Source organism: Coccomyxa subellipsoidea, assembly GCF_000258705.1.
Source record: "Coccomyxa subellipsoidea C-169, whole genome shotgun sequence".
NCBI classification, from domain to species: Eukaryota; Viridiplantae; Chlorophyta; class Trebouxiophyceae; family Coccomyxaceae; genus Coccomyxa; species Coccomyxa subellipsoidea.
The window spans coordinates 749,717-776,563 of NW_005178022.1; the positions used below are offsets into that span (position 1 = coordinate 749,717).

At 54.9% G+C, this 26,847-nt stretch overlaps 5 protein-coding genes across 5 annotated transcripts; 3 read left to right on the top strand and 2 right to left on the bottom strand.

The window, feature by feature from the left end:
• Nucleotides 1-642: 642 nt before the first annotated feature.
• On the top strand, nt 643-5,871 carry COCSUDRAFT_26128 (ADP/ATP carrier protein). The gene is made up of 11 exons (XM_005643421.1): nt 643-801; nt 972-1,079; nt 1,196-1,313; nt 1,517-1,668; nt 1,898-1,999; nt 2,298-2,537; nt 2,808-2,928; nt 3,219-3,517; nt 3,936-4,112; nt 4,440-4,553; nt 4,945-5,871. The coding sequence occupies exons 1-11, from the start codon at nt 706-708 to the stop codon at nt 5,095-5,097; spliced, it is 1,680 nt and encodes a 559-aa protein (XP_005643478.1). The 5' UTR covers nt 643-705; the 3' UTR covers nt 5,098-5,871.
• A 188-nt stretch (nt 5,872-6,059) lies between these two features.
• COCSUDRAFT_59858 (Clavaminate synthase-like protein) lies at nt 6,060-9,623 on the bottom strand (the record flags this gene model as incomplete). The annotated part of the gene is made up of 9 exons (XM_005643422.1): nt 6,060-6,173; nt 6,462-6,616; nt 6,905-7,064; nt 7,428-7,637; nt 8,098-8,211; nt 8,437-8,547; nt 8,767-8,973; nt 9,125-9,294; nt 9,557-9,623. 9 exons carry the CDS (start codon nt 9,621-9,623, stop codon nt 6,060-6,062), a joined length of 1,308 nt encoding a protein of 435 aa, XP_005643479.1.
• A 260-nt stretch (nt 9,624-9,883) lies between these two features.
• Nucleotides 9,884-11,819, top strand: COCSUDRAFT_26133 (cyclophilin-like protein). Its single transcript, XM_005643423.1, has 7 exons — nt 9,884-9,990; nt 10,369-10,423; nt 10,586-10,671; nt 10,783-10,879; nt 10,984-11,051; nt 11,187-11,317; nt 11,497-11,819. The coding sequence occupies exons 1-7, from the start codon at nt 9,922-9,924 to the stop codon at nt 11,507-11,509; spliced, it is 519 nt and encodes a 172-aa protein (XP_005643480.1). The 5' UTR covers nt 9,884-9,921; the 3' UTR covers nt 11,510-11,819.
• A 6,933-nt stretch (nt 11,820-18,752) lies between these two features.
• On the top strand, nt 18,753-20,661 carry COCSUDRAFT_31509 (phophatdylinositol 4-kinase; the record flags this gene model as incomplete). Its single annotated transcript, XM_005643424.1, has 4 exons — nt 18,753-18,926; nt 19,274-19,573; nt 19,884-20,075; nt 20,401-20,661. 4 exons carry the CDS (start codon nt 18,753-18,755, stop codon nt 20,659-20,661), a joined length of 927 nt encoding a protein of 308 aa, XP_005643481.1.
• An 852-nt stretch (nt 20,662-21,513) lies between these two features.
• On the bottom strand, nt 21,514-26,117 carry COCSUDRAFT_54820 (cleft lip and palate transmembrane 1; the record flags this gene model as incomplete). Its single annotated transcript, XM_005643425.1, has 10 exons — nt 21,514-21,942; nt 22,109-22,139; nt 22,568-22,794; nt 23,344-23,521; nt 23,871-24,040; nt 24,352-24,567; nt 24,879-25,079; nt 25,291-25,496; nt 25,666-25,780; nt 25,944-26,117. 10 exons carry the CDS (start codon nt 26,115-26,117, stop codon nt 21,865-21,867), a joined length of 1,596 nt encoding a protein of 531 aa, XP_005643482.1. The 3' UTR covers nt 21,514-21,864.
• Between the last annotated feature and the right edge of the window lie 730 nt (nt 26,118-26,847).

Sequence of the window (26,847 nt, forward strand, 5' to 3'; positions counted from 1 at the left end):
GCCTGGAAGCTCAAGGACACGCCCTATATAGGCACCCAAAGGGGATTGAGCCTCGACTAGGGCAACTGAGCACTCCGCAACGCAAAGTGGGCGTGACGGACTGCTTGCACCCGTGACGAAAGAAAGGGGTACAGGAAGCGTACAAATTCTGCTGGACGCAAGGTCAGCAGGGGAGTGATGGCCGCATTGGGAGCGGGCCTGCGCGGCGGGCTCTGCTGCCCCAGACTGAGTGCTGCGAGCTGTTCAGAAAGACGGCCAGCCTTTAGCAGCTCGGCCCCTAGAGCAGGTCTACGGCAATCTCTCGCAGGGAGCCGGCTTGGGAGCTCACTTTCACAGGTGCGAGGAGAAAAGCAAGCAGCGGGCGTTTTTTGAGGGGCGCTCCATTTAGATATTATCGATCTGGATGGACGATACCTTTCGGTTCTTCACGCAACGGAGTTCACAGATGGGCAGTAGATTGCACATTTCCTTCAGATGTGAAATATGGGAATCGGTTGCTGATGTGTCGCAGTTGTTAGTATGACTGCAGTAATAATCGCTGTGTCCCTACTGCAGTCAATCTCCCCTCTCCAGCAGCAAGCAGAGAGGCCCACTCGTCCAAGCTTGTCGAGGCGAGCAGCGCAGCGACCTGTAGCATCTGCGGTCGCAGCCTCTGCTGCTGCTGCCAGCGATGGGGTTGATGTTGCACCGCCCAAAAAGGGCTTCATGGGGATCGAGGCGATTACCTGGAAGAAAATTATCCCTCTGGGCTTCATGTTCTTCTGTATTCTCTTCAATTACACCATTCTGCGTGACACAAAGGTGCGTCAGTCCTCACTGTCAGTGGAAGCATGAGAGACACCTGGGCATTCATTCCTCTATAACCCTTCATCTATGTCCTGTATAAAAAAACAGAAACACATCCGACAGATCTTGTCTGACCTGCAAGACCCTGCCTCAGAGGAAAACCGAACACAGTGTCCACTGTGCAGGATGTGCTCGTGGTCACAGCACCAGGAAGTGGAGCAGAGGTCATTCCATTCCTCAAAACCTGGGTGAACCTGCCAATGGCTATCGGGTTCACGGTGCTGTACGCAAAGGTGACACATCCTCGCTTGCATCCTTGCCCCGTTGCCATCATTGCTTGCCTCCAAGCCGCCGAGGATCTCTACAACGCTGCAGCTGTTGTTGAGGTTTCTGTGCCGCCTGCACGCAGCTGGCCAACGTGCTGTCCACGGAGGCGCTGTTCTACGCTTGCATTCTGCCCTTCATTGCATTCTTTGGCTCCTTCGCCTTCATCATGTACCCTCTGCGCGACGTGCTGCACCCCACAGGTGTGGCTCTTGTTGGGTTATGCCTGGCTCCCTCTCATCTACGCGACTTGCAGCAATGAATGTCCCAAGAAGTACAGCACTGGGCTGCCACAGCACAATACAGCACAGCAATTCTGCTGGGTTGGCATGCATCGCATGGAGAGAGCAGGCAAAAGTGCAGGTGTTGTAGCAGGGCAACCCTGATGTGTGTATTGCTGTGGCAGCCCTTGCGGAGAGGTTGCTGGACACTTACGGCGTGCGTTTTGCGGGGCCCATTTCCATCCTGCGCAACTGGACCTTCTGCCTGTTCTACGTGATGGCCGAGCTGTGGGGCTCCGTCGTTGTCTCCCTCCTCTTCTGGGGCTTTGCCAACCAGGTCTGTCACCTCTCTGGCCAAATTTTACACATCACTGTGGCTGATGTTCCCCATCTGGCGAGGGGCGTGAACAAATTCCGGCAAGACAGTATGCAAAGAAATTCTGTAATTTTCCTCTTATGTGCATTGTCGTGAGCCTGCGGCTGCTGCAAGCTGTGTGCCTGCAGAAAGGATGCACAGTGTTGATTAGTGTGGATCAGCAGCTGAGGGACTGGGGTGTGCTGCACAGATCACCACGGTGGATGAGGCAAAGACCTTCTACCCTCTCTTCGGCCTGGGAGCCAACGTGGCGCTCATCTTCTCCGGACGCGCCGTCAAATACTTCTCCAACGTGAGTCACAGTGCCTCCTTGGTTCTCTCGTCGCCTTCGTAATATGCTCAATGCACCTCACATGCGATCAGCTCTGTTGCATGCATGCAGCAGATCCATCTTTGGACTCTGTGGTAGTGGACTTGATCCTGCTGACAGGGAATGCTTATTCAGAACGGCGCGCAATCCGATAATTATGGTCCCTTGCGCTGCTGGTTGGATATGTATCTACCCTCACGGGAACTCGTCGAGATAAACCGTCCCCTGAGAGCTGTGTGAGATGACATGTGACGGGAGCATGTGTGTTGGCTGCGCGCAGGTGCGCTCACGCCTGCCGCCAGGTGTCGACGGCTGGGGCTACTCGCTGAAGGGCATGATGGGCATGGTGGTCATCGGCGGCCTGCTCATCACCGCCACCTACTGGCTGCTGCAGCGCACTGTGGTGAAGACTGTCAAGGCCGGCCAGCCCAAGAAGAAGAAGGCCAAGCCCAACATGTCCGTTGGCGAGTCCTTCACCTTCCTCGCCAAGTCCCCGTACATCCGCGACCTCGCCCTCCTGGTGCGCCCTCGCCCTGTTTGCCTGTATCATAATGTGTTGAAACATGTCATCTAACAGTCCAGTGCTGAGCTGCTGTATCAAGCCAAATCTGACCTACCTGGCATGGTACTGCATGGTACGATGCCCTGCCCTGTGCTCCATTGGTTTCCATTACATGGGCAGACACTCGTGTTAGGGGTGCCAGCCTAATCATGCATCTTGTCTGAAGCTTGAGAGAGCAGGATAGCATGGGCAGGCTCTGAAAGTGTGCCGCCTGTTGCTGCTGCGCAGGTGGTGTCGTACGGAATCTCCATCAACCTGGTGGAGGTGACCTGGAAGAGCAAGATCAAGCAGCAGTTCCCCAACCCCAACGACTACTCCGCCTTCATGGGCGACTTCTCCTCCGCCACAGGTGCACACTTGACCTTTTAGCAACCTCTCATCCTTTTGTGCTTTCATACCCCAGACGCAGTCTTCCCTTGCTCTTCAGAACCAGCCAGATACATTGTCCAAGAAATCTTGCAGGCAGCGTATAATTGCCAAACTCGACATTCTTTGTGACATGCTTTCGGAGACCCAGGCACATTGCAAGTTGCATATGCAATGTGGTCCCTAATGCATGAGTTCAACCTGTGGGCGGGGCAGGCTGTTACAGGACATTCTAAGCAATTGCTTGAATTACATACTTACTGCATGGCGCAGGCGCGGTGACGTTCATCATGATGCTGCTGTCGCGTGTGATCTTCCGGAAGTACGGCTGGGGAGTGGCCGCCCAGATCACGCCCACCGTGCTGCTGATCACCGGAGTGGCCTTCTTCGCGCTCGTGCTGTTCTCGGCGCCACTCACCCCCTGGCTGGCCACCATCAACCTCACGCCCCTCATGGCCGCCGTGCTCATCGGCGCAGCGCAGAACGTGTTCTCCAAGTCCGCCAAGTACTCACTGTTCGACCCCTGCAAGGAGATGGCCTACATCCCCCTAGACCAGGAGACCCAGCTCAAGGTGCTGCTCTGGTCTCCTCTTCTACCTTATTAGTTTCTCCAGGCAGATGGTGTCCTCAGCACACACTCTCCTCCGGCCCCTGCTTTGCCGGCTGTCAATTCCAGTCTGTAGCGACAGTGAGAGAGACAATGGTTGTCACATGCTCAACTTGTCCCTGTGTAGCAACAAGTTCACGTGGGGTTGTGACCTATCGTCCCAGAGCTGCTGCATGCGGTGGGTCAGAGAGCACTTGATTACCTCATGATCCCTACTGGTCCCAGTCAATCCTGTTTGCCGCAAGTCAAAGAAAAGAAAGAGGGACACATGCGTCTCGCTATGCTTCAAGGTATGTAACCATATGAAAGGCTTCAAGAACATGGTCGACGTGTTTCTGTCTCGAGCAGAGTACTAATGTATCTTGGGCTTGTGTGCGCTGCAGGGCAAGGCGGCCATTGACGTGGTGTGCAACCCGCTGGGCAAGTCTGGAGGCTCGGCCATTCAACAGATGATGATCATCGGCTTTGGCTCCCTTGCCGCCTCCACCCCCTACCTCGGCGTCATCCTGCTCGGTGTCGTCGTCATGTGGATCGGCGCTGCCGGCTCCCTCAGCAAGCAGGCACGCCCAAACTTTCCCTCCGTGCCTTCCGCTCTTGTGGATACATAGTAATCGTTTGGTCATGATTGTCGTTAGTAATACTGGTGGACATAAACATCGTAATCTTGGGGACCCGAATGTAGTATAAGCAGCACATACCACTAGCAAGCGTAGCTGCTCTGCATGAGCTGCGTGATCATGAAGCACCGATAAGCAAAGGAAAGCTCATCGAACACTGGAGACGCTGACACAGAAGAGCAAGATCACCCAGGGAGATGGAAGTAGTGATTTGGGGATTTGAGTTCCCGAAGGGCGAATGACACTGAGGGGTGGTGGTGTGGTGTGCAGTTCACGGAGCTGCAGCAGAAGGAGCAGCTGGCCAAGCTGGCCATGGCGCGCCAGGCGCTGGCCACAGCCCCCGCCACCAAGAAGTTCAGGTTCATCTCCGGCGTCAACGAGCAGGTGCGCACTGGTTGCACTGGTAAATCTGTATCTTTGTTTTCACCACGACGATTCAGATTGACAAGCCTTCTGCTTATGTGCAAGTGCTCGCTATCTGTGTTTGTTGTATGGTGTCCCTGCTTCTTGTGTCGAGGCAAACAGACATGCACCGGGGAGGCATAGATATGGCTATCACAATCAGCGTGCATTTCTGTCAATTCATCCATGCGGTTTGCAGGTTCATAGCAGTGTCCCTGTAGATTTTGACATTTGCATAGCGCCGTGGTTATGATCATGGCAGCCATTGAACTGCAGCTTGTCTGCAGACGCACCTTGCCTCTTGGCAGGAAACGCGTGTAATAGAGTCATAACGCCGTGGGCTGGTGACATTACTTTATCTGTCCATGTGCAGGGCTTCATCGAGGGCAAGTACGTGCCCCTTGAGGAGGGCGTGGACGTGACTGCCTCCATGGACATCGTGGAGGCCGAGTCAGCCGAGGAAGCCGCCACCAAGTCCGGCAATGGCAAGATCGGCATCAACGCCAAGGCCGAGCAGATCGAGTGAGCGCAGCTTTACTCCAGCCAAGTCTCCCTGTGCCCATTGGCCTGGCTCTCTTTCTGGCAACAGTCTGGGAGAGTCGAGCAGTAAAAAGGAGGCATGGCGAGTGGCAGTTAAGCAACGAAGCATCTTGTCTGGGGGCATCCCCTTCCTCCTGGCCAACAGTGCTGGCCTGGCAAGTGATTCTCATGGGGCACTGGTTGAAACAGGGCATGTGCCTCCGGGCAAGGACATGATATGCCATACGGAATGACATCTTATACAGGATGTCAGCAAAGGTGATGAAGGAGAAAAGCAAGAATTTCAGGACATGACAAATTGCTGTCAGGAAGCATGTCAGCACTTTGTAGGTGCAGAGCAGCTTTCAGATGGTCACAGCGTAGGACAGGACAAGTGACCCGGGTGACTCTTTGGCAGAAAGATGTAGGATGATGCAAATGATGCTGAGGCTCCCTGAAGATGAGAAATAGGCTCGAGTAAGTCCTATCATTCAAGAAAGGATTGATTCTCCGTTCCAGCTATTTGGCCCTTGATCAGATGTTTTGGGACTAAAAGATTCTTTGCAGCTGCCAGGCGTGTTGATGAACCCCTGCAGTTAGATTTGCTGGGTTGCTCTCTAGCGATCCGCATTGGATTTCACCGGTGTTTGTGATTTACAGGCAGCCAGGTATTAATATGAAGTGGTGCTAGGCGGCCATATGTGCAAGTGAACCCTGGTTGCCTCTGCAGCTCGTTTGAGCAATACACCAAGCGTCATTGTAATGCAATCCATCCAGAGTATCCTATAAGCAAATTAACCAACCATTCGTAACAAGCAGAATCAAAGCGAAATCTGATCCAGATCTAGCCTAGCTTACCGTGACATTACTAGGGGTCATTCCTCGGTAATATTGCGTGCGCAAGTACAAGCTTCAGTCCCGGGTCTCTGCAGTCCTACTCAACACAGGGAGGAAGCTCGCAGTATCATATTAGCAACTAATGAGCTTGTGGCGGAAGAGCTCTGGGTACTTGATTTCTTCCTCCGTCCGTGTGTCAGGCAGCTGCAGCGGCTTGTCCGTCAGATACAGCAGCTCCCTGAAATTCTGCACCCCCGCACACCAAACACTTGACAACAGGCAAAAAATTGTCACGCCTCAAATCTGCAAAGGTGCAGTAATCACCAGAAGCATAATGCATGGACCATGAATGCTCTTCAGGCAAATCATGCTGGCTTCCACTTACGCAGTGGTCACCAGAGGGTGAGGCTCAGTTCTTCCATGCACCGCGCCACCGGGCTTGAAAATTGACATTCGTAAGAGTCAAACGTGCATTGGTCTTGGATTGTGCAGAGTGCAGGATGAGCGTGCCTGGTTGAGCCAGGGTGTGGCCACTAGGCGGTGGTCGCACATTGCTCTCAGGAGCTCGGCAGCGTCGGTGTCTGCGCCTAGAACGGCCTCGATTTCGTCGCGCACCTCCTGGCACATCACCAGGAGCCGGTAGCCGCGCACCGTCGCCGCATCGATGCAGCTCTCCTCCTCCTCCCTTGCTGCAGCACCCACACTTGTCACATGCTCATGCGCTAGCACATCGCTATCCTCGTTGCACCGCAATCTGATGCACGCATCTGAACATGAACTTGACAACCATTCAAATGTACAAGAGCACATGTATAAAATGTGCCCGTTATTTTGAAAAGGACGCAGTACGCAAGCGCCGCCTCCTTTGGCTGCAGAGTTTGGCATCGCTGCCTGCTCAGCAAATAGATTCCTTCTGAGGGGTATGGGGGCATTGTGCAGGTCAAAAAGAAGCAAAGCAGGCATGGCAGAGATCTCACCAATGGTGAGCAGCCAGTGCCGGACGTTGGCGGCGCTCTGCAGAAGGCCGACGCGCTCCTCGATGAGCCGTGAGATGGCGAGCCACAAGGCATCCCGGTTCTGCAGCCGTAATCCCTGCCCCATCTCAAAGGCTAGGCATGTTGACCCTGTGTCAAGGTCCTGTATGTGCGCAAACCTGCGTGCACACAGAATTGATGAGACTGACAGAAGGGAAGGGGCTGTCATACTGTTCCCTTTTCCTGGGAATTGCCTGAAAATGGAACTGGCTGGAGCGACACTGCCAAACCCGCAGAGGTTGGCTGTGGATTGGCAAGAAGTAGAGAATACCAAGGATGATGCTTTCGAGGACGGGCTAAGCTCAACAACCAATGTTAGAGGGATGCGGCGTCCCCTGACACACCCTTCACACCAGCATTTGATGAGCGGAAGTGGACTCATGTCGCCCCCCGGACACAACCTTCACAACACGCATGTTATAAGAAACTTGCAATATACATCAAGACATGTGGAGGAAGAAGAGACGCGCCAGTAGGCAGGCACGAAGAGTGCGTCGCCCGGGTGCAGCACGGCGGTGAGCCCCTGCACGCGGCGAAGCAGCGGCCAGGCGCCCGTGTCGGGGCGATCCAGGTCCGGCATCGCGTAGCCGTCGTAGGGGTGGTGTATGGGGAATGCGTACATCCCCCTGTGCGCGTACTCCGGCGATATAAGCAACACCCGCCGCCGCCCCGCCACCTTTGCGCATGCAAATATCCCTCTCGAGAGCCGTTCTGATTCATGTTCAGACACCAAAGAGACTAAAGCAGCATGGCAAGGTGCAGCTGCTTACTGAAGGCGTGTCATCTCGGCTATGAAGTGAATTTGCTTTAACGTGGGACCAAGCAGAGTGCACAAGCATGAGACAGTAAATTGTGCGTGTGCAAGCCAAGGTCCCTGCAATACCGTAATCCCTGCAGGGCCATAGGGCATTTTTTGGGCAGTAATCAGCTGGCGGGGGGGCGGTATAATTACTGAGCACCGTGCCCACGGTGAATTATGGTTGCATAGATCTGACGAGCTCAACACTGGGTGGAACTTTGCAGCCTTTGACTGCGGCTTGTCTGCAGACGCACCTTGCCTCTTGACTGGATGGGCGTGTATTTGTTACAATAAAGCAGGTGCAGCTGGTATTTTAACTGCATGGTGTAGCGCGCACCTGAGCAAGCAGGCGGTCATGTGTGTGGTAGCGCGCAGGCTGCAGGCCATTGGAGGAGCCCACCTCCAGACTGACCCCTCTGATGCCACCCCACTTATGGATGTGCTGCGACTCCTGCAGTACATGCAGAGAGTCTCGAGGCAAACCTATCAATTGCGAGAGACCTGAGCTTACCGCCCCATCACACCTACCACAGATAGGACACTGTCTTGCAGGCAGACTGTGTCCTGGTGCATCAGTAGCACGAATGGTCTCAAATCGTGAACTGAACATGCCCACCACCAAATGACAACAAAATCAGTGCTAAGCGAGGCAAGGAGCTAGTAAGCAGGGACCCACCTCAAGCCATTGCCAGTCTATGCAATTTCTAAGGTCATCCTGCAGGCCAGGACCCAGGTCCTCACAGGGCTGCGCTGAGTTGTCTATGCTCCGGCCCATCATCACTGGTGCCTGCATTCACAGAAGCACCTCATCAGTATTCTGTATCATGCCATCAAAATTCACATCTGCATGGCGTGCCCCGGGGCCCGGATTGGCACACCAACTAAGCGAGAGCAAGATTATGAGTGTATGCTGCGCCTACATCTCTAGGTGAACTCCATTGCCTCAAGTATGTGTCCTACTGCTTGACAGCTGCATTGGGCATGCGTGGGTAGCTGAGGCGCTTACCCTGACAAAGGCCTTTCTGGTCTTCCACGAGCTCAGGCAGTCCACAAACTCGGAAAACTTCATCTGCAAGCGCTGTGTGGCAGGCTCGCGGACATGATAGAAGGATCCAAACACATTCTTGCTGTCGTCATGCTCCAAATAAGCACTGCTCTTCTCTTCACTTGACGGGACCTCTACATTCCCCCGCCGCAACCCAAATGCACTCGCCTGCAATTGTCACATCACGTCAGCTGTCAGATGTCACAATTCCGGCTATTTTCAGGTGCTTGTGACTGGTGTGTGCCATTTTAAGGAGCTTCAAGCTGCTTTGAATAATGTAGGGACTGCTGCAGTACGTATGTGCACACAGGAAGCCTACCAGGTAGGGCAGAGTCCAGCGCTCCAACAGCTTTTGCACCAAGGGACTCTTGGACATCACAGCAGGCTGGCAGGTGCGCAGAACCTCCCAGGCTGCATTGTATCCCCTCGCCTCGCTCACGTCAAATTTCTCGATGTCAGCTGTTGCTATCCACTTGGGATACCGCGGTGCTGGCAACCCATGAACTCCCTGCCTGCTCCAGAAGCAGACTTAACAGCTTAATAAGCTCAATTGATGCTACAAATAATGTGATCTAATGAAAAGTCATTCACATTGTTTCTCTTGGTATGGGCCCCCTTTGCTATGGGCAGCGTGAGCATCAGGCATGAAGGGTTGCAGCCCTGCGGAAGGATCGACACCTGTCTATGGCCAGCACCGTCTGTTGGCCTTGCGTGGCATTGGTCTTTGAACCATTCTTTAGCTTCAGCTTACCGTGCCCCCGCCCATTAGCGGGCGGGATGATGACTGTGTCGGTGCGCACAGCCAGATCAGTCGTCATCTCCAATTTCTGTGGCCTGCCGTTTCTGGTGAAATGCTGCTATTTTTGCTGGTAAATCTTCAATAACTCTATATTGCCGCCGATATATCTTGCATCGAGCAATTTAGAGGTGCTTTTAGAACGTACGCCCATCGCACGCCGTTACGGTTGGGTTTCCCTCAATGATTCAAATCCCTTAGTGGAAGGGTTATAAACTCGAAACCCCAGAGCCAAAAGGCTTGAAGTTTTGAAGGGCGTGACCACTTCAATCTAGATCCCCCATCATTTATCACTTTCATACGACTCCCAGCTTGCAAAGATGTCAAACCCCGTTGTGTTCTTCGATGTCTCCGCTGGAGGAGCCCCCGTGGGCAGGATCGAGATGACGGTAAGAACTTGAGACCAACCCCGTGCTTCTTTCTGGCTTATTCGATGTTAATCTGCCAACAAGCACTCTTGGAAACTTTTCTGCGTATCTTTTGGATGCCAGGGTTTGTTGTTGCTTGTGTGCTTGAAGTCTGATCAGGTGTTGATCACCAAAGGTAAATATCTAGGGTGGCGGTTACTATGAGAGTTGTCATTGTTATCAAGCAAATTGTCACAGAAGAACATATATTATAGGTATGATAGGATTCACACCGTACTTACTGTTTTCCTGGCAGGGCAGCTGCTGTGATCGTCCCTCAATCTGTGAAGCAATCTATTTACTGCAAGGGTGCATGGTAATGCTCGTGAGTATTCAATAGCAAAATTGTCGTGCATGCAGCTGCGTAATGACGTCACACCCAGGACCGCTGAGAACTTCAGGGCTCTCTGTACCGGTGCGTCATCTTTCTGTCTGCTGCTCTGCCGCAAATGAGAAGAAATCTCGCTGCCCCAGTATCTGCGCTGCGTTGTCAAGTCAATTCAAGCTAATTCAAGCCCTATTCTTTTCCTGTTGTTGGGGGCACGTAGCCGATTCATCCGTGGTGCTCTGAGCACAGGAGAGAAGGGCGTGGGCCGCATGGGCAAGCCCCTTCACTTCAAGGGCAGCTCCTTCCACCGTGTCATCCCCGACTTCATGTGCCAGGTTTGTAAGAAATCTCCCCCTTTCACTCCAGCCTTTCCATTATCAACGAAGGCTCCTTTTCCCCTGCAGAGTCGACTGTGAATCATTATGATATTGCGGCTGCACATGTAGGGAGGTGACTTCACCGCCGGCAACGGCACTGGCGGCGAGTCCATCTACGGAGCCAAGTTCGCTGACGAGAACTTCACCCTCAAGCACACTGGCCCCGGTAAGCCCTTTTCTTGCAGCTCTTGACCGACCATGGAAAGCGCTTCTTTCCTTGCCTGGAGTCTGCAATGTGACAGTTTTGTAATGTACATTATGCCTTTGCAGGAATCCTGTCCATGGCCAACGCTGGTGCCAACACCAACGGATCCCAGTTCTTCCTGTGCACTGCCAAGGTGAGTGGCCTTCCTGTCAACAAATACTTGAAAGTAACACTGTTGCACCCTCATCTATCTTTTGTTTCCAAGTGTTGTGTGCTGCGTTTTGCATGTGTTTGCAAGGTGGGCTGATACATGTGTGCAAACCTGCAGACTGCCTGGCTGGACGGCAAGCATGTGGTGTTTGGGTCTGTGACCAAGGGCATGGACGTTGTGAAGAAGATTGAGAGCTTCGGCAGCGGAAGCGGCAAAACCAGCAAGCCCATCACCATCACCGACTGCGGGTGCGTCTTGAGACAGCCAGTGACAGACACCATTTGACGGCAGTGGTGCTAATCTTACAAATTGGGAGTAGTACACTTGTTGACTGCGCATCATTGTGGCTTGCTTAACTTCAGTGTGAATGTCAGCTGCAGGATTCAGAGTTTTCTCAAAGGGCCCGGGCCGATGTGTGTATGTGCAGGCAGCTGTCTTAGATTGGAGCTCAACACAGCGAGTCGTGAGACGCGCACCGCGTAGACAATCGCTTTCTCTTGAGTGTAGATGCAGTAAAGACATTCGCAGCCGCATGCTTCCTGTCTCGAAGACTTCTGCTTTTCTTTCCTTCTGGTGGTTGCTACTCGGCTTGGCTCAGCTCTGCAGCGTGGCTAGCATGCTAGCATGCGCAGCGTAGGCTCTAGCTTTGTATGCATCTCGAGCTCGCAACTGATTTGCTCGACAACCTGATGGAAGCTGGCTGTTCCTTGTGCCTTGCAACTTCACCGTTTAATGCCAGTGGATTCTGAGTCTGCAAAACAAGCCTTATGGGACGGCCCATGCAGGGAAGGAAGTGCACAGAAGTATTACTAACGACACGTCACCTTTTGGTCATGCCAGCAAGCTAGCGTCTGCTCCCGATTCACATCAAAGCACTGAAGCACATCAAATAGCTGCCAGACCTCCTTGTTTCTCACACTTGAAGAGTCCTGGACCGTCAACAATGCTAATCCGAGAGTAGTTCGACATTCTTAAGCTGCCAACTTTTCCGTTACCAGCGCATGGGGTGTAGCTCCGGTTCCTCTTCCTGCAAAGGCTGTGTCCCCCATGGGAAAGAATAGCCTGAGATTGTTGCATTAAAAGCGCCTCGTAATTGGAGGGCATTTAAAGTCTGCTTCCTGAAATGCCGATCCTAGGCATAAATAGGCGTGTGGGGGAGGCAAAGCAGCAAGGCACAAGCCCTGCAGGCTCAGTGCCAGCAGGGAAAACAGACCTTCTGCTTCGCTTCTTTGACTCCCATTTCTTCGACGAGTGGATAGCCTTGACGTGCGCAGCTGCCACATCCTCTTGAAGTGGCCACAAAGTTTGCATTGCCACCAGACATATGTGCTGCTGATGCAGTGCCTCGTATCGTTCAGAGTTTCTCATTGGGATTTTATGTACTTGTGTGGCTGGCCTGCACGAAATGATTCTTTTGCTTGGTGATGCAGGTATCTGTACAAGAGCAATTCTCCAGGCGTGCAGGATTACCTGTGCAATCGCCTCTACAACCTCCCTGAGGCGGGACTGGAGAAATACCTGTCTCAGCTATGTCAGCTTATCATTAGCAGACCGTATGGACCCCTCGAGAAGGTGGTGGTGGACTTGTGTGCTCGAAGCCTCCGGTTTGCTGTGAAGGCAAGTGCCCGGCCTTCCTTGTAGATGCAAGTCACTCTTGGAGTTGGATGACTTCCAGCGTGAATGACTTCCAGCTCCCTGTAATTATTGGCAGGAGACCTAGCAAGCACTGAAAACGGGCCACTTGACCTGTGCTCTAAGAGTTGCCTGCGTCCGCAGACATACTGGCTCCTGCTGGCGATATCCCAGGACCAGCCGAAGAACAAATATGTGTCCGACCTGCGGGACCGCTGCGAGCGCGCTGCATTGGAGGGGTCTTGGGTGAGCCCTGCCTGTGAGAGAGCACCGTTAAGACTCTGCACTTTGCCTATTTGTGGGCAAATTTTGCCAGCATATCCTGAGCCCCTGGGCCTTGATTTATGTATCTCTGTCGCTGCAACAGGAGCCGCCTTTTAGGGAAACAAAGCTGCTGCCGCTGAGCCCACCGCGGACCAGAGGCTGGCTGCGCTCCTCCCCCATCAGCCCCACTGTCTCTCTGCAGCCCCAGCCTGGCAAACAAAGGTGCACCACCTCCTCGCCTTGTCAGCGATGTCTCCTTCACTCCCTTCTGCCTGCCGCCACTGCCAGTGCTGCGCTAGCGGTGGACAATCCTGTTTCGTTTTGTTAGGGGGTTGCTTCACAGCCTGCTGATGCAGTAATAGAGGGACTGCCTACAGGGATCACATCCACGCAATCTGTAAATTGGCGTAAATCAGGGTTTCTGCAGTGCGTACAACACACCCTCCCACACACCCACATAAACAAACACAGTCATTTGACAGATGGATGAATGTGCATGGCTCGGTGTTCTGATGTGCTGACTGGGTGTAATTTGCTGGCACAGGGGCCTGGCAATTGAGCGGGTGAACGGCAACGGGAGCGCGAACGGCAGGTGGGGCTCGCCGGACCCCTTCCTGCCGGGGGATCGACCCCCAGCGTGGGGGGCAATGGGGGGCGCCGGCGCGCACGGCCGGCCAATGTCGCCGGACGCCATCAGCCGACCGACGTCCCCGGACGGCCTTGGCGGCGGCCTCTACTCCTCCTACACCATGGGCACTGGCCTGGAGGGCCTCATCTGCGCATCCCCCTCCGCCGTCCGCGACCGCCCACCCAGGCACGCTGCCCCTTCTCTTGTGACCCACTGCTCTTGAAAAAGAATTTCCACTAATCTTTTGATGTTTCTTCGATTCCACAGCTTTCTTCTGGCGTCCTAGTGTGCCTTGTGGAAGAGTTTAACGACCCTGGTGCAGATGCTGACGATGAGGATGCCGACTGAATTGTTATCTTCTTCGCCTGCGGCTGCACTAGGGTTCCCAATGGGAGGGTGTGGCAAATGCGAGGGGGAACTGCCCACCCTTCTCTTCGCTTGCTCCTGGCTTTGCACGCTGGTGGTCAGGTTCTGTTATGAGCTTGAGGACCTTGGTGGGACCGCAGTAGCATGATACTGCTGACCCCTACAGCATGCTCTGCGCCTGCGTTTGCACCAGGATCCTCCATGACATAAGTGTTGGCAAAGCGGGCGATTATAATTTTGGCGGGACATGAGCTATGTGGACCACCAGTGGGTATTAGTACTGGTATGACTGTTCAATGGGCTTTTGTGCAGGGGGGTGACGTCGCTGCAGATTGCGCGTGCTACGGACGCGGAGCGGGCCGAGGCGCGCAGCCTGAGCGCGGACCGGCGGCGCAAGCTGCGCCTGGACCTGGGCGACTCAGAGGGCGTTTCCACGCTTCTCGAAAACAGCCTCCTCGGTGCCGAAGGCGCGCTGTCTCTCCCCATGTCCCAACTTGCTCCTATTTTCTACACTTACCAGCGCTTGTTGGTCATACCCTATGCTTTGCTCCCTGTCTGCACCCCACAGACGCAATGCAAGCGGCTTAAGTAATATCCTTGCAAGGCTCTGGCCTCTGTGCGAACCAACAGCACAGCACCCTGCTTGACAAAATAATGGAGGCTAGATGCAGGAAGGTGCACAGACCACAATGCGTCAGGGACAGGTCTTAGCGTGACTCTGAGGAAGCACTGAGCAAAGCAACTAATCACGTTCGGGGTGAAGTGTGCGCAGGTGGGCAGCCGGGCGTGGTTGTGGCAGGGGACGCCACTGCAGACATATCACCACCGTCGTCGCCGCGGCTGCGCCAGACGACCTTTGGTGCTACGCTGGACTTCATTGAGGCGCTTTGCGACGCGTCCTCTGGCCTCACCTCCTTTGCACCCGTGCGCCTCACTTCCCTGGCCTTGAATTAGGAAAAAAGATTGTCCTCACTGCCCTTTGTCTTGTTTGAAGATGTTGCCCTGTCCACAGGCTTCATTCTGTGGTCTGTGATGCTCTCCCGTGCAGCAGGAATGCATGCAGAGCTCTGCATGCCAAGGCATAGAAGTATGACCAGAGAGGCTGACGAGAGGTTTGGCAATGTGGTTGCGCAGGAGGACAGGGAGTGGGCGCTGAGGAATGGGCTGGAGGAGATCAACAAGGAGATAGAGGCGGCCAGCCGCAACGGCGTGGCCTGCTGGTTCCCCATGGGCACCCGCAACGAGCGCATCGTCCGCCTGGCCACCAAAGAAGCCCAGCTCCTCAACTCCAGGTGCGCCCCAGCCCTCTCAACCTTGGCAACTGCTCCTTGTCCCTCGCGCATAGAATGCACAACTCTGAACTTTTGCAGAGCGATCCCTATTGGATTGTCTCTAACTTCACACCAGCAGGAATTGTATGAAGCGGAGATTGATGCCCAACTGACTGCGTTCCACAATCCTTTACAGAGAATAGCAAAGTGATAAAAAGCAGTGCCGGACAGAGGTGGCTGCTTCGGTGGTGCAGGGAGAAGGCGCCGTTCATGCTGCTGATCGAGGTGCTGAGCAACGACGAGGGCAGCGTGATTGAGGATGCCAAGTACTCGGCCGGAAGTGACGCAGCCGCCGCCCTCAGCCGCCCCGCCGGCTCGCGCGGCAAGACTGTGCCTCGGCCCTACACGCCGCCTGGAGCCCTTAAGCCTGACGGCGATGGACCTGGTAAGTGCACTTCTATGCCAGGCAAGGTACTTGTCTGCAGGGGAGTTTCCCTTGGCAAAGGCTGCCTTCTGTGTAAGATTCTGGCTCACTGTTGCAACAATGGCACATGGCAACTGTTGCTGGGGACGAGAAGGTGAGAGCTGGGGAATGGCCCTAGGTCGGAGTGCAGGAACATACTTTCAAGTTTGGCATGTGCTCAGCATGCAACATGTAATTGCAGGATCAGAGGCGCCTGAGGGTGGCCTTCTGGGCGGGGCATCCCCAGTGCGTACGCTGGACTTTGAGGACCAGCCGCTGCCGCTGCAGCGCATCAGGGAGTCCGACCAGCCCAACACAGAGCCGCCGGCTGCAGTCGACATCGAGCTGCCAGAGCTGGCTGTCCAAGAATCAATCTCCCCCTCAGCCATGGTGCCCAAGTCCGTCTTTGCTGACAGCGGCGATGAGTCAGTGGCTGACATCAGCCGTCAGGCTGCGGCCTCGTTCTCTGTAGACGAGACGCCGGCATCGAGTTCAGCGCAGCCAGCCTCGTCGTGCCACCGGCGACGCCAGGTCAGCCCGGGCGATGCGGATGACATCAGCGGCGCAGCGTCCACATCAGCAAGCGCCATCAGCAGACCGCAGCAGCCGCAGCAGCACAGGCGGCCGCTGCCATTGGACATCCCCGGGGGCGGAGCGAGGGGGGCGGACCACTCAGCAGTGGTTGGCAGCCCCACCACAACGGCGCCGATCGTGGCGCAGATCCGCCGCAGCCGCAGCACCGACGTGGAGGCGCCCGCGGACCTGCACACAGCCGCCAGCGGGGGGCTGCGGCTCGGCCCCAGCGCGCTCGTGCGGGCCGTGGGCCGCGCCCTGCGCTCCGTCGTGGGCGGCGACAGCGAAGAGGCCGTTGCGCCGCTGGTGCGCTCTCCTTCCGCTATTTCTGGTCTCTCTTGTTTGTCGCGCTTCAAGATTGAAGGCGTTTAGCCCTGTTGACAAGCACTTCTGGGCACCCAGGCCCAGTGCATGGCTTGCTGAGGACACAGTCATTCAAGGAAACAACAAACTAAATATGTGTAATGCTTGTTGATGCCAAGCAGGCTGCAAGCTCGAGCGGGGAGGCAGCGAGCGTGGTGGCGAATGCGGCGGCAGCAGCGGCTGCGGCCGGCATCGGCCCTGCCGGCGACGCAAACGAGGCGGCCCGGAGCCTGCGGCTGCGGCAGGCCATAATGGGCGACACCGCGGGCGGAGCGGGCGGCTCTGCCGCCGGAACGGCTGACCCAAAAGCCATTGAGAGCCCCTCCAATTCCTTCTCCAGGTCCTGCCAGCCTATCCTCACGTTGACAAGATGTTCTCTTGAGTCATTGCTCTCACTTGCTCTGAGCTTGTGGAAGACTGAGAGCTGTGATCATGGCATACTGTAGTACTATATCTTGGTATGGTCTTCGTGGTGAGATAGCTCTCAGAGAACTGGTCAGGCTGAGCTGGTTGATTTTCTGGCGCAGGGGACTCCAGTCAGCGTTGGCAGGTCTGCGGGGCACAGGCCCTTTGGTGTCGGTGACTCTGGAGGTGTTGGGGGATGTCAGCAGGAATGCGGGCCCTGCGAGCACGTCTGGTGAGGCATGCCAGCAGTGCGGCACGCGCTGCGACGCCGGATTGCCCCCGCGGCCGCCGACAGGTGTTTTCTCCTGCCCTCTCGTTCGCCCATCAGCTGCTGCTTCGGTTTGCTGTCCTGACCAGTGCTGTGACTATACCCCAGGTGCACGATGGCAAATGCTATTTTTGGTCCTACTGGATGTGGACGGCCAGCAAGATGATGCTTGCCTGAATTATTGTGTGAAAGAGGTGCTGATGAGGTTTGGCTTGGCAGGGTCGGGTGTGAGGAGGTCAGAGAGCAAGGAGTCGGTGGCAACTGGCGCGCGGGCTCTGACAATGCTGTGCCACTGGGGCACCTGCAAAACAAAGGAGGATGACGCTGTGCCGGCCCCCTACGTCAGAGTGCGCCTGAAGGTGAGCCCTTGTCATTGCAAGGGAAATTCTGTTCTTTCGGTCTTGAAGGGAATGCAGGATTCCGTGGCATCCTTGCAGGAGTCAGGTATCCAGCCGTTCCAGTATTGTGTCGATTGTCTTCGTGCCTGCAAGTTGCTTGAAAATTATGTGCGTGGAAATTGTGTCTACACAAGTTATGGTGATGACTGACATCATGACCAGGTGCATGGCGGCGTGGACTTGCGACTGGCGGCTCGGCCCAGCCCGAACCACCGCCGGATACCCTCCGACGAGGCGCTGATGCGCATGGCCGCATACCACCGCGCCCCTGTCCCCGTTCTGCCCACCGTCAGCAGCCCCCCGTCCTCCCCCGCGCCCAGCCAGACGCTGCCCCAGTCCGCCGTCACTGCCGCCCTCGACAGTAAGTCCTGCCTCTGCAACACAGTTGCCGTTGCCTGCATATGGCCTGCCTGCCTTGCTCATATTTCTAATCTGCCTGCTTGGCTGGCATATATTCAAGACGTCTTTCCCTTCTTTCTCTTGCGTGTTTGTGTTTTCAAGCTGTGGTATATTTTCAAGCCCATCAAACAGCCGAAGAGCATGCTTGCGGTTAGACGCATGCCGTTTTCAGAGGCGCCAAAGAGCACAGTTGCCAATTGAGACTAATGGAGGCTGGGTTGTGGTACAGGCATGAGCAAGCAGGGCAATAGGAAGCCGCTGCGGGAGAGGATTAATGGCGTGGAATCAGCGCTGTCAGAAGCCACCACTCCTGAGGACGCCGCCTGCTCCGCGCATGCCCCGCTCCTTGATGCCGATACGGAAGCAGGCCAGGTGCTTTGACCTTCATCTCTCTTGCTTTCCCTTCATGCACTTGACAGCATGATACTGAGCCATGTCATTTTCATCCCTTGCCTTAATGGAAGGACACTTTCTTTTTTGAAAAACGTTCTCAGAAGGTTGTTTTTCTTGTAATTCTGTTGCACTAACAGGCCATTGGGATTTACCAGGTATGTACAGTGCAAAGGCTGGAGAACTGTAAACAAATCTGAGCGCGAGAATGGTTCTCAAATGGTTGGTGATTTATCTTGACGGCTCGGTGTCACGAACAGGCGATGACGTCAGCGGCGGCCACGGATGCGGAGGAGGCGGCGGCGCAGGCGCGGGCGGTGTATGGGGAGCGTTTTGTGGACAAGGCGCGGCGCGTGCAGGCGCAGTCGCCGCACGGCCGGCGCCCCGGCTGGGCCGTCCGCCCCGTCATCGTCAAATCCGGCGACGACTGCCGGCAGGTGCGCGCACCTGCACACCTCACTCATGCCACTCCAAAGGCCTGCCATATATGACGGGCAACGTGCTGGTGATGCCCCTGGAATGCAGCCTGAGCCCCCTCTGCAGGGATGACATGTCGCACCACCCTACCTTGCCACGTCGTTCGTGCAGAGGGGCTTACTGGACTTTTGCCCGTATGTAGTGGGCATTGCGAAGTCATGTTCTGCATTGCAGAATCCGCAGTGCAGGCAGTCCCTCTTTGCAAATCAGAATGAAATTGACCGCCCAACTGCGCGTCTCTGAGCTGCTCATTCCTGCAGATGCTGCAACTTTCTCTTGTGTGAACCGCCAATTACTGCCGCTTCAGGAGCTGCTGGCGGCGCAGCTGATCCGCGCGCTGGCGGACATCTTCCAGGAGAGCTCTCTCCCGCTCTACCTGCGCCCGTACGAGGTCTTAGTCACCAGCAACCGTACCGCGCTGATCGAGCTGGTGCCGGACTCGCTCTCGGTGCACACCATCAAAGCCAAGAGCGCGCCGGGAGCCTCGCTGTCGGACCACTTCTTCGCCAAGTTCGGCCGCGGCACCGCCGCCTGCCTCGCCGCGCAGCGCGCGTTCGCCGAGTCCATGGCCGGCTACAGCATCGCCTGCTACCTGCTCCAGATCAAGGTGCGCCCGCACCTCTCTGCATGCCTGCCCTTCTACCTTGCACTTGCTGTGTATGAAATGCTCGCCTGCTTGGCATGCATGCATGTGCAGCCTCTGCGTGCCTGTCAATCACCAAGGAGGCGGACCTTGGAGAAGGCTTGCTGTTGGAAATTCCCACCTACTGGGAAGCTTACATAATTTTGATGCGTGCGCTGATACGTGGTACTCCTCATCTCACCCGGTCAGTCACAGCATAGCCTTCAACGAGCGGTCTTCATGGCTTGGCGTTTGAGGGAAAAAGATCGATGTGAGAATGGTGTACGAATTGCAGGACCGGCACAACGGCAACATTCTGCTGGACGACGCGGGGCACCTGATCCACATCGATTTTGGGTTCATGCTGAGTAACTCGCCCGGCAGCGTCAACTTTGAGGCGGCGCCCTTCAAGCTGACGCGCGAGCTGCTGGAGGTCATGGACTCCTCCTCCGAGGGCCACCCCTCCGAAATGTTCGACTACTACAAGGTGATTCATCCCACACCCCCCTCCCAAACAGTGTTTTAAGCCAGGGCATGCTGTGCAGATCAACCACTCTTGTGTCGAGCATGCAAAGCACAGCTTTCCTTGTGTGGGCACCGCATCATCAAACGGATTTTGTTGTCAGCTCTCAGCTGCTGATTGTAGTCTTGCTCCACGACTTGCCATATACCTTTGTCAGAACTGACAAGGCTTGCGCAGAAGGCAGAATGCTTGAAGGGATGCCAGAGCTTCTCGCACTCCACCGGAGTGTTCCTTTAGTGCAAGACCTGACGGCGTGTGCTGACGCGAGGCTTGTGGCACATGCGCGCAGGTGCTGTGCATCCAGGGGTTCCTGGCGAGCCGCAAGCACGCGGACCGCATCATCCTGCTGGTCGAGATGATGGCCGCCAGCGGATGCCCCTGCTTCAAGGCCGGCGCGCGCGCAGTGCACAACCTGCGCAAGCGCTTCCACCTCAACCTGACGGAAACCCAGTGCGTGGAGGTCGTCTTGGCCATGATCGCTGACTCGTTGGACGCCTGGCGCACTCGGCAGTACGACTACTATCAGCGCGTGCTCAATGGCATCCTCTGAGCGCGACCGCGGCCGGCCGGCCCTGGAATCGGCACGCGGCCGGCCGGGAAACGGCGCCGGCCGGCCGGCGTGCGTGCATTTGCGCGCATGCGCCCGCACATGCGGAAGAGGGTGGGCTGGAGCGTGATGGCGGGTGTGTGAGGTATTTGGAAAGTGTGCTGGGATTAAGGAGTGATGTTGGCAAGAGATTTATGCGGAAGATGAGGTCTCAGCTCAGGGTGATTCTCATGAACCATGGTACGGTATTGCTGATAAATAATGTTAGTAAAATGATAGAGAATAGGCTTTGAAGATGTTCCTGGGGGTGCATGATGGTCGGGTGAAGGCTGTGTGAGTCTTGAGCATACCGGAAACATGTGGCTTGTGCTGGTTTCAAGGGAAGATTTCTTTTGCAGTTCCATACTGTTGGGTTTGGCCGAATAATCCTTGAGAATATGTCTATCGCCACCTGGAGAGTAGAAGCCAGTGCAACAAGGTGGCCTATATGATTTGCAGGGAATACTTTTGAACACAGAATCAGCCAGATTTGCATCGCGGCCAGAGGTTATGAGAAAGGTGCTAAGTGTTGCTTTGCTTTGTGTTTTCTTGCTGTAGTCCTTAGTTTATCACAACAACTAGAGTGTTACCTTTGTTGAGACGACTTGTAGTCTTCATGTGTAGCTTTCGTGTCACCGGTTTGTGGAGGATCGTAGTTTTAACTTGGAGTCTTTTGACAAAGTCGTGCCAGTATCAGTGATACGTGATACTGTATCATGTTAATAGGATAGGCCCTTTTTCAGTGTGCACATCCTTGTCCTTTGAACAGATTACTTGCTTGATGTCCCTGCAGCAAACTTTGTCAGATCTGTTAACAATCTTCTGCTGTTACATACCGTCCTGACACCATATTAAAAATGATTGGCGTCGGTACTCACCCTTAAAAATTGAGTACATTGTGCAGCTGGCTACACTAAAGGCACAGCTGCAGCAATACCAAAACAGAGCAAGGCTCAGCAAGCATGCACTCTGTCTCAGACGACAGACTGCATTGCTGTACAGGAAGATATGTCCAGTGCCTAGCTAGCGTGCCGTGCATGTTCAAGCCAACCATCCGGTCAAAGACCCTGTACAATAGGTGCAAATGCTTCTTGCATGTCTCGATTACAACATCAACGAGCAAACAGAAAGCTGCTGAATGTGCAGCGCATTAGCAACAAAGAAAAGCTACTTGTCCTTCTTGGCTTCTGCAGGAACAGCAGATGTTGAGGGAGCTGCTGCCTCCGTTCCATCTGTGATTGGCCCCTGCAAGTTGACAAACACAGATGTTGAAACAACAAGCACTCAAATGTGAGGCAATCAACGCAGAGCTATGGCAGACGTGCTAGTCGCAACAAGTCCAGAGGCACAGCAAATCAACGCAGGGGTGCAGAAAGAGACAGTAAATAGCAAATGACAAGGGAAAGCCCACCTGCTCAGCGGCTGGCTCCTCTGCTGAGAACCTGTTGCAACCAACATGTCCCACAACTCAGTATCGCCAATACTGCGTCAGAGGCTGCAACCCATGATCTCCGCCACACAGCCCATATCTTCAGCAAAGAGCCACATCAAGGCTCTCACACACGCAGCCGCCTGGGTGGCTTGAATTTGGCCCTTAAGCTGGCAAGCATGTCATTTGGATGTACAAGGGAAATGCTCTACCGGTCCTTCCTTCTGTGCCTCAAACGCATCATCACCAGAGTTGAGGGTGCATGCAGCGGATGTGCTGGCAAGACAGAAACATCCATTGGGCCACACCCAAACTCGAAAATCTGCACGGTAGCTTTTTTGCACCTCACAATGCGTGCATCAGATTAGTGCGACGCAGAGTCTGTCATCAATTCGCATGCAGCAGATGTGTGCGCATCCAAGGAGAATGCGAGGGGCGCACCCAAACTCGTTGGCGCGCTTCTTGTCGACGCCGTAGATCCACTTCTGGTAGAGGAAGATGAGGAACACGATGTCGTCGCGGAAGACTGAGAGACGGTGCAGCGTGGGCATCTTGATGACAAAGGCGAAGAGGTCGTCGATGATGGTGTTGAGGAACTTGTAGGTGAGCTGGCGCCAGGGCAGGTGCGCCACGCTCTTCATGCGGTAGTTCAGGTACAGCTGCGGGCACTGCGCCAGTGCACACAGTGGCATGCTCAGTGATTGCCTTTCTTTGCAGTGGCACACACTTGTCCAAAAAAGCAGGTGGAAAGCGCAGCTATAAGCAGACACCCGCTGTCTCGCAGCCAGGCTGCTGCGCAGACGAGGCATGATAAAGCAGGAAGGCACTCCCTAAGACAGCAACTCCCTAGATAGACCACAGACTTTTGCACAAGGACACCGTTGCACAGCAACAGACCAATGCATTCAGCGCTTGAGCGCTCCATTATTGCCGCATTCTCAGAAACGGAGAAAGACTTTCATGAGGCGGCTGTACATTTTCCAACGCACAGCCAGCTGCACACCCTACCATTCATTGCGGCACATACCACCAACTTGACACAGGGAGACAAAGACAAGGTGAATGGCAGGGGATTGTGCTATGTCATGCATGGAACGGTCATTGGTAGGTCATGAATTGAACAGCCAAAGGGCTGTTCCACAGAACACCCCTCCTTCGTCGTCACCCCTCATTCCCTGATGATGAGGTGAGCATTGGTGGCCGGGTTGGGTTTGCACCATGAGCACGAAGCCGAAGGTGTAGACTGCGCCGACGAGGGTGTTGAGGACCCAGGAGTACCAGGAGCGGTGCGTCTGGTACAGCAGCGTGTACACGCTGTAGGCCGCCACGAGAGGGAAGAGCGCGTAGCTCAGGTAGCGCATCGCCTCCGCGTCGTACTGCTTCGTCTTGGACTCCCTGCACGCCGCGCATGCATGCATGTGAACCACGTCAGCGACACATCAGCTGCCGCATGCAAGCAGGTGAACTTGCCGGGCAGAGCACTGGACTTCAAGCTGTGCCTCCCATTTGCTCCCAAGGCCGGCATCACGCGGCGCAGGGTGTCCCCAGCTCCTGAATATGACCGACGACGATCGTCACTTTACAGCGCCTCCAGAAGATCAATGCCCATTGGCCGATACTTGACAAATCGACCAAGTGTCTCTGGCTGGCTCAAGAGCCAGAGACACTTGGCTTGTGATCGAGGTTGCAGCGTTTCTGGGCAACATCCATCCAGCGCTGGGGCCGAGCGCGAGGGGCTACGCACGAGTAGGAGGATTTGTCGGCAAAGCGCAGGCGGGGGTAGCCGCAGGAGGTGTCCAGGGAGATGGACATGGCCTGCGTCAGCTTCCAGAACTCTATGATGAGCCCCAGGCCGCTGCTGAACAGCACCACGTAGCTCGTGTTCTCCTCCAGCAGGTACAGCATGATCACCACCTGCGCACACAACCACACACCTGCCTTCAACGAATGCACGCAAACCTTGCAGGAACCATGCTGGCCAGTGATTGCTTCTCCCAGCTGGACCGTTGCCCTGCAGGGGCAGCTGGCTGCATGACTTGCTTGCAGCCTCAGGCGGCCTGCTGCCTCAAGATTGAGCATGCAGAGAGACTGGATCCAAGGGCCTGTCTGATGGTGCTCTCAACGTACATTGGGTGGACCACCATCAACAGACACGCGCCATCCGCAAGAGCATGCACAGCTGCAGGAAGGTGCGCTTGAGGGTGCAAAATGAGAGCGAAGCTGACCTGGCAGAAGCAGTTGATTCCGACGGTGCGCACGGAGAGGCCCTCGACGCTCTTTTTGTTGCGCCAAAAGCCGATGTCGTTCTTGAAGGCCAGCACGTCAAACACCGAGTGCAGCATGGACACCGCGAAGGTGATGGCCAGGAATATGGGGTTCCCTTCCAGCAGCACCCGCTTCAGCTCGTCCGACTCGCCGTCCGCCTGCATCCCCATGTCCCTCTGTGCCAGCACAGAAGGTCTCCCTCAGACACTGGTGAGGTGTCAGGAGTGGCCATGATCTGGGCCATGAAATGACACTATGTTATGAGTCCTCAATGAGTCCTCATCAGCATGTACTAAACCCCCCCATGAGCCACAGAGCTACAGTTCTGCAAAATGATTGACATGCAAAGAGGCCGCTTCTTAAGGATGGTGATTAGGTGTGCCCTAGCGTCAATGGCGTGGTTCTTGCGAAGCTGTCAGCCTTGTGAAGTCAGCTGCCCCTGTCATCCTACCGGCTGCTCCAAGGCATGTGAAGGTGGGCAGTGTACCTGCATCTGGAAGCTCTTCTCCATCTGGGCGTAGATGGTGAACTTCCAAAGCGCCATCTGGTGCAGGTCCAGCGCCACTTGCACCTCCGAGAGCGTCTCGTTCACCGGCACCAGCGTGTCGCGCAGCATCCAGAAATCGTTAAAGAATACTGACGGCTTGTACGTCATCATGTCGAAGTCCACATCCAGGTACTCCTTGATCTGCGCAATGTATTGGCAGTCAAACTGTAACTGACATGCCCAGACTCCAGGGAACGATTACAACCAGTCAGGCCTCCGCGCATCTCTCCGAAACAAACTGTGTGAGGTACTCATATGGTAATGGGGGATCAAGCGCTGCAGTGCTTGAAAGGGGATGTAGCCAATGCCGAGGCAAAGCAGGTGTTGGGATGCTCTGAGGGGGGCTGTGTACGTGGTCAGGCACAGCGTTTGCGGGGTAGGCAGTGGCGTCGTCTATGAGGGCGATGCTGACATAGGGCTTGATGAAGCTGATGTACTCTGCCGGCTTGGCCGCCTCCTCCTTGTCAGCCTTCCTCGCATCTACCTGCTCCGCTTGCGTGGTGGCAAGCAAGTTCACCCCGGTCTTGTTCTTGGGCCGCGGCAGGTATCTGTTGAGCACTGCAACGCCCAGCACACCCAGTTTACACATCTGAACTTTGATTAGGATATAGTGACCAGCACTGGAAAAATGCTGGCGTTTGCCAGGCCTGAACACTTGAGGGAAGGACAAAAGTAGGAATAATGGCAAATTTCAGCACAAGGACTTGGGGGACGAGGTGGGACTCACTGGCTGACTTGGAGAAGACTGTGTTATTTTTGTAGAACGGATCTGTCGGGTCAATGGCAACGCCTGTCGGTGCAAAGAAGGCGTGCAGATACACTGTCCCATTGTTCTGCACTGCCTGCAGTGCCAGTGCGCAGCTTTGATACGTCACTGTGATCTGAAAAATGGAGGGTTGAGAATGAGAGTTTATATGCAGTCAGCCACAATGGACGACCAAGTAATCACTAAAACCTGGGCCATCAAAGAGTATGGCCTAGTACAACCATAGGGAATGAGCATACCTCAGATGGGTGATACGTGATGTTGAGTTTCCTATCGGCCTCTGTTCCTAGTGCGAAATCCTTCTCTGCCCATACGAGGGCTTTGGAGTCGCTGTACTGACTGAAAGAGGGCTGCTCTGACAAGAACACATACAAGTCCAGATGTGTGCCTCTTTGGAACTGTGGTACGAGCATGTCTTGTCTCGTAAGTTGCTTCTTCTCGCCTCCTCCGCCGAAGAATGTTTTGAACATCCACCACATGGCTACCATGCGCAAGATGCCAAACAGAGGGTTTGACCTCTGCTGGCCCTGCTGCTGCCCGCCAGCAGCATCCGGGGCTGCAGGTGCTGCAACAGGATTGGCCATAATATCTATTGATATCCTGAAGGTAGTTGTCCGATTAACAATATGATCGGTCGCCTATTCTAGAATATGAGCGCGCAGACTTGAAAGTTCACTTTGGCGATCAGCCAACCGCTCGCTCTTGCTGTGCCAGAAATGACAACGAGGATCTCGTGACTGTGAAGTTTACAGCAAACAGGGTTATCTCAAGTTCGTACAAGGGACAATCATCCCATGCATCTCCTCTTTCTGGCAACCTCGATCTGCACAGCCACGACACCTGATTTGGCTCTGATCAGGACCCGGGTCGTCTTGTAAAAGGGGGGTCTTTGGCTTCCAGGGTCCGCTGACCCTAGCTCCATGCAACATTGCGATCGTCCCATCGCTTCCACAACAAACGAACTCAAAGCATTGCAGCAGCTTTCTGATAAAGAAGCGCACATTCCCCAACAGAACTTTTGCTGAGTCTGCTCAAAAGGAAGTGTACCCTGCGTCTTGGTGTTTGGCAGCTACTTTTACCAAAGACAGTACTCACCTAGAGAACGTACAACAGAGATATTTGCTGTAGATCTGCAAGAAATCA

What these genes read in the sequence shown, in the direction of transcription:
- COCSUDRAFT_26128 (XM_005643421.1), top strand. Translation starts at nt 706, where the DNA reads ATGGGGATCGAGGCGATTACCTGGAAGAAAATTATCCCTCTGGGCTTC. An exon ending in CGACGTGCTGCACCCCACAG is followed by an intron (nt 1,314 to 1,516) that starts GTGTGGCTCTTG and finishes TTGCTGTGGCAG; the next exon opens with CCCTTGCGGAGAGGTTGCTG. An exon ending in TCCGCGACCTCGCCCTCCTG is followed by an intron (nt 2,538 to 2,807) that starts GTGCGCCCTCGC and finishes GCTGCTGCGCAG; the next exon opens with GTGGTGTCGTACGGAATCTC.
- COCSUDRAFT_26133 (XM_005643423.1), top strand. Translation starts at nt 9,922, where the DNA reads ATGTCAAACCCCGTTGTGTTCTTCGATGTCTCCGCTGGAGGAGCCCCC. An exon ending in CTTCAGGGCTCTCTGTACCG is followed by an intron (nt 10,424 to 10,585) that starts GTGCGTCATCTT and finishes CTCTGAGCACAG; the next exon opens with GAGAGAAGGGCGTGGGCCGC. An exon ending in TCCCCGACTTCATGTGCCAG is followed by an intron (nt 10,672 to 10,782) that starts GTTTGTAAGAAA and finishes CTGCACATGTAG; the next exon opens with GGAGGTGACTTCACCGCCGG.